A 5,677-nucleotide genomic window follows, 5' to 3' on the forward strand; every position below is an offset into this window, starting at 1 on the left:
CCATTACTTTTTTAAAAATAAATATCAAAATTATGCTCAAATAAAACTTATTTTACAAACAGGATGACAAAATTTTATACTTTAAAAAAGTTTATAGCAATCACTATTGTACAAAAATGGTAAATACTGTTACAATCAAGGACATCAAAATCTGTGACAATAGTCAAAAATTAATTAATTTACTTTTAAAATTTCATATTTTTATTCAAAACATTTATATAAAATCTACAGATATAATACTATTCAGGGAATGTCTTTTACTTCATCTATGTGCAATATGAATCAAAAACTTTTATTTACTAAGGATACATACACTTTCTGATGGAACTGCTTGTATTTGATATAAATTGTAAGTGATTAACAATTTACTTTCTGAGCAAATATGTGTATTGAGTGATCCAGTCAAAAAAGACGTAACTAATTAAATTTTGTAGGGTAGTCGAGAGAACAAGTGCCAGTTTGGCATTCTGCCAGATTGTTTTTGGCTAGAAATACACCATACAAATAATTTTCATTATCTACCAGAAAATTATGTTTATTATTATATTTTTAATCTTATCAAAAAATTATAGAAATCACAAATTTGTAAAGATCATAATTTATTATTGTTTTGCACCCTTTGAATCCCTAAAAATCAGGCTTACTTTCAACCTGATTTTTGTAACATCCGAAGAATCTGCAACAACTTCTAAAATGTCACAAGATCCTCAGACAGCCATAATTTATGTAAAGTTAAACAATTTATTTGGTATTGAATGTATCAAGACAGAACTTCAAAAATAGGTTAAAAACCATTGAACTAGGGAAACATGTCTTCTTGAATAAACAAAATTAAACTCAGATTTATCAATTGTTTAACTACAGATTCCATTTATATGTAACAATTATTTAAACATAATATATATTTTAAAAATTATTTTAATTCTCTTCCTGTTAAGTCATAAAAACTTTTATATAAATTTAAATATATTATAGTTCAAAATTTTAGTTTCACTGTAAATTTAAAGTATTTGCTATAAAATATTGAATTTTAATATAAAANTATCTACTTTTGAGAATTTATCATTTATTATTTCAAATTTAATCTAAAATAATTCCTGAACTAACAGTTAGGATAATACTGTATACTGTTCATCTATGGAGTGATCAAATGAAAGGTAGAAGTACTAAAGAAGTTTGGTGACACTATGAGTTACACCTCATGATATGGTAAGCATTCTGTATGACATGCTTGTTGCATTATCTACTTATGGTGTCATGAAGTCATTTTCACAGCATTTCCAAATTTTCTGTAAATTCTACTTGAACCTGATATGATCACCTAATATAATCAATCATCATCTGATAAATGATATCCTTTACAAATATGAATTAGTAATATTAATATAACTCAATGAAGTTATGAATACAATGTGGTTAACAGCTAAAGCAAATTCTGATTTGGTAGTTACATTATCTAATATGTTCATTTGGGATAAAATTAACTCAGATTCTAATTTGCATTAATTCCTATTTAACAGTTATGAATTTGTTTGAGATTATATTCTACAAATGTTTATGATACAATTCATTAATTACATGATCTGTCTTAAACCTATGGGAAATTAGTGTCAAACTGATGATTGTTGCATTCACTTTCATGTAATGTAGCTATTACCTTTTCTAATGATTGGTTTATCAAGAATTTTTGCACAAAAATTCAGATCAAGGCATCATTCTTCTCTAGCTAAATGTCTTGCAGGATAGCCCCATCCATAAGGAGTAAAATTGAATCTAGCTATGTAATGCTTCCTACCAACAACTTCAAGCCTCAGACTTTCTTCTGAAACTAAATGCCATACAGAAAATACCACCTGAAGAGGACAGAAATGAATATGCTACATAATTATTCCATATTTCATGCCAATAAATCCAAAGCTTTCTATATAAAATGTGATCACCTGATTAATTCTCTCTTATTTTCCTAGAAATAAGAGAGATTCCACAAGTTTTCTAATATTGTACTGTTTTTATGCAAAATTAAGATGAAGACAAACTGGAATGCAACTGATTGAGGAAAAATAATACTTGCATTGATGATATAAAATTTTATATCTTCCAATACTATTTATTCTACTTGAATGTTTTTAAACAATCTTTCATTTTTAGATTTCTTTTACTACATTGTGTCTAAGATTAAGATAAAATTAATAGTAAATGAATTGCAGAATAAATAAGATAAACTGAAAACATCTCTCTCTAATCTCTTAAATTTTTTAACAATGAAGATGAATTAAAGGATAGAAACTACTTGTATTTACATTAAATAAACTCACTTTGACTAAAGTAAATTAATATTTGCAATTACAGCTTATGAATATAATAAAAACAGTTATGTTCGTTAGCTTATAGATTTTATAGCTTAACATTCAATAATGTGAATTTTGCATTTATTTGGAAGGTTTCCAGAATACACGTGATAAAAGTGCAAATATGTATTAAAAAAAATTCCTCAAAACACTTATACAATGTGTCATTTAAATATCTTATTACTTTACCTTAATTATTTCTAATAATAATGCAAAATTGCCTACTAATTTTTAAATTAAGACATTAGAATTGGCAAATCAGTATGTCTATATTCACAATCCAGAATTGAATCAGAATTAGAAATCAATCAATTAGCATTCATTTTATTTTATAACTTTTAACTCCAACCATTGCCAATGGCAGCTTGGTAAGATATCAGCCTAGAATATCGGGATCAGTGTTAAAATCCAAACTATATAATTTATCATGCATAATAAGGCTAAATGTTCCCATTTTCTCATCTAGTACTGGTTGATCCCATTGTGAGTCAAGCCTGGCTATAACAGATTAGTGTACTGATTACCTACTTTGATGAATCAATTGATCATTGCTCTAATTCTTGACCAGTTCATGAGTTGTAAATATGAACAACAAAGATTGCAACATCTTTATGAACAACAAATTAATATCATTAATCAGGCTAAATTCAGTTAAAAATTTGAAGTCCTTGATTATATTTACAGATATCTATACTTTTTTACGCAGTTATTACCTAAATCTATAGCATAGACATAATCATCTTTTGATACAATTCCAGCTGCACGTTTCAGTTTAGAATCGTAGCTATCAATTATAAATTTTTGTTCTCCTGTGTAGTAATCTATAATTTGGATATATGATCCAGATTTCTCAGATCTAGTAACAAGAATATTTCCTTTATTGTCATAATGGATTCCGCTATATTGGCCTGCTGTTTTTGAGCATATTTCTCTCAGAAACATTCCTTTATTATTAAAGATGATAAGCTTTGTACCAGAAATTATGATTTCATCTGAAGGACCATTAGTTATTGAAGTTATCAAATTTATTTGGCCTTCCTTGTTTCCCTTTTCTCCAATCATTTTCAAAAATTTTCCAGTTTGATTAAACAAGAATACAGATTTGGCATAATCATCGACAACTAAAATTTCTCCCTGACTGTTAACTGTTATGTCAATTGGTTCCACAAATGCATCATGTGTAAATTGATTTATGGTTTTTCCATCGAGTGACATTTCTGTTACCAGTTTTGTTCGCCAATTTACAACAAAAATGGTATTTCTTGGTGACATTGCTATTCCAGTGCTTCCAAAAGCTTTAAGTCCTTCATTTGAGATGTGATAAAGAAATTCTAACTGTGGATTTAAGACAACAATACGATTGTTACTTGTATCTAATACAAATACATCATTTTTTGCAGTTACATTAGCTGGTTGTGACAAATCAAAGTTTCCAGAACCTCGTTTACCAAATTGGCAGATGGGATTAATGTGTTCTGATGCATCAAGTATAAATGGACTATTGTGAATAGGTCTGTCAAAAATTGCAATATGAAGTTCATACATACCAGTACGAAAAGGTACATATTTTATCTCATAACTTCCATTTTTCTTATCTTCAATTTTTACAGGTATTACATCCCCATTTTTATACATTGCCTTACAAGAAATTATATCGCCACCTTCCATCTGAGGATTACTAAAGTAATCTACAGTTTTTACAGAAATGGTAGCTTCCAAATGAGCATAAGTATCTTCTAGTGTTGCAGTACATAATGCAGGAAATGTTCGACTGGTTCTTAAATTACCAAAACTTTTGAATGTTTCAGTGTCAAATGTGTTGTCACACGTATAAGATAAAAATGGATTTTCTTTTGGTTCCATTACGTTATTTATTGAATCGTGTTTAACATGAAGATCGGAGATCCTCTTTGCAAGATTAGAAATATCCACTTCAAATTGTAATCTATCATTTTCTTCAGTAAGTTTTTCTGTTTCTTCTTTAATATCTTTCAACTGCTCTTTTAAAACTTGCTTTTTATTATTGTAAATTTCTGTTAATTGATCTGAAAGTGCTAGTTTACGTTCTACGACATCATTTTTAAGTTGTTGAAATGAAGAATTTATCTGTTGTAAGGCTTTTTCTATGTTTTTATCCAGTTTATTAATTTCAGTGTTTAAATTCTGTGATGCAACATTTAATTTTTGAGAGCAAAGATGTGCTTTATACAGGAATATTTCTGATAGTCTTTTTACAGCAATAGAAAAAGGTATGACTGTATGTTCACAACCGGAACTGCCATGAATGGCATTAGTACAAATGATACAAAACACACAATCACAAGTTTCGCAAAATAGAAGTTCTTGGGAAGGATGTATAGAGCATTTAGGAATCACTTCTCGTCTTTGGTTTGCCATAAGATCAAGGAGTTGATTAACGACAAAACTGGGAGGAAGCGCTCGGACACCATCTCTTGGAAGAGGAATTGTTTTACGACAAATGGGGCAGCGGAATAAACCAGACTCCCGAGCCCCAGAATTTTCTACAAGATTTTCTAAACACTGTAAACACACAGTATGAGAACAAGATAGTAATTTCGGTGTATGAGTACGAGCATCATACATACAAAAACAGGTACTACAAGTTAAAAAAGTCACATTAAAATCTTCATAATTTATTGACACAGTTTCTACTAATGTTGTCATTTTGAGATATCTAAAAAAAAGAATACAAAATAATAATTACAAAAAATAAAAATATAGGGTAAAAAAATCATTAATATAAACCTGAAAATTTATTATTAAAAACTTTATTTACATTCATTAGGAATAATAAGGGTTGTAGAGAATTAACAGAAAATTTTCTACATGCATAGAGAATATACTAAAGTGACCAGATGTCCTGAATTAGGTGGGACAGTCCTGCATTTAAATGTACAGTTCCAATTTTTCAACTGTTTTATAATGAAGTTATATTCAAAAATAGCCAATAATTATTGTATGAATTGTAAGTCAAAAATGAATCACATACAAATTATAGCATAAAAATATTAATATCAAATTTGCAGATCAGTTAAAAAAGGAAGTTGATGGTTTTGTTAATTAACTGATGGTTAAAGCAAACATAGCTACACTAGGAGCCATAATTAATTGTTTATTTTTGCTATTGATGTAGATTGTTATTTTGTAAATAAGAATATATGGATAAGTAAAATGTTCATTGATTGTAACATCTGTCATTGATATCAGAAAGATAAATTTTCACTAACATTCACTAATTTTCTATCACGATTCATAACATCATATTGAAATTCCTGGCTTAATATCCTTTTTTTAACACTTCAGGATCT

General features: G+C 28.2%; 1 protein-coding gene across 1 annotated transcript; it reads right to left on the reverse strand.

The window, feature by feature from the left end:
• Nucleotides 1-1,053: 1,053 nt before the first annotated feature.
• On the reverse strand, nt 1,054-5,592 carry LOC111617109 (tripartite motif-containing protein 2-like). Its single transcript, XM_023358443.1, has one exon. The coding sequence runs from the start codon at nt 5,031-5,033 to the stop codon at nt 3,027-3,029; it is 2,007 nt and encodes a 668-aa protein (XP_023214211.1). The 5' UTR covers nt 5,034-5,592; the 3' UTR covers nt 1,054-3,026.
• Between the last annotated feature and the right edge of the window lie 85 nt (nt 5,593-5,677).

The sequence above is a fragment of the Centruroides sculpturatus genome, unplaced genomic scaffold, assembly GCF_000671375.1.
Source record: "Centruroides sculpturatus isolate CEXI.00-Female unplaced genomic scaffold, Cexi_2.0 scaffold4817, whole genome shotgun sequence".
Taxonomy (NCBI): domain Eukaryota; kingdom Metazoa; phylum Arthropoda; class Arachnida; order Scorpiones; family Buthidae; genus Centruroides; species Centruroides sculpturatus.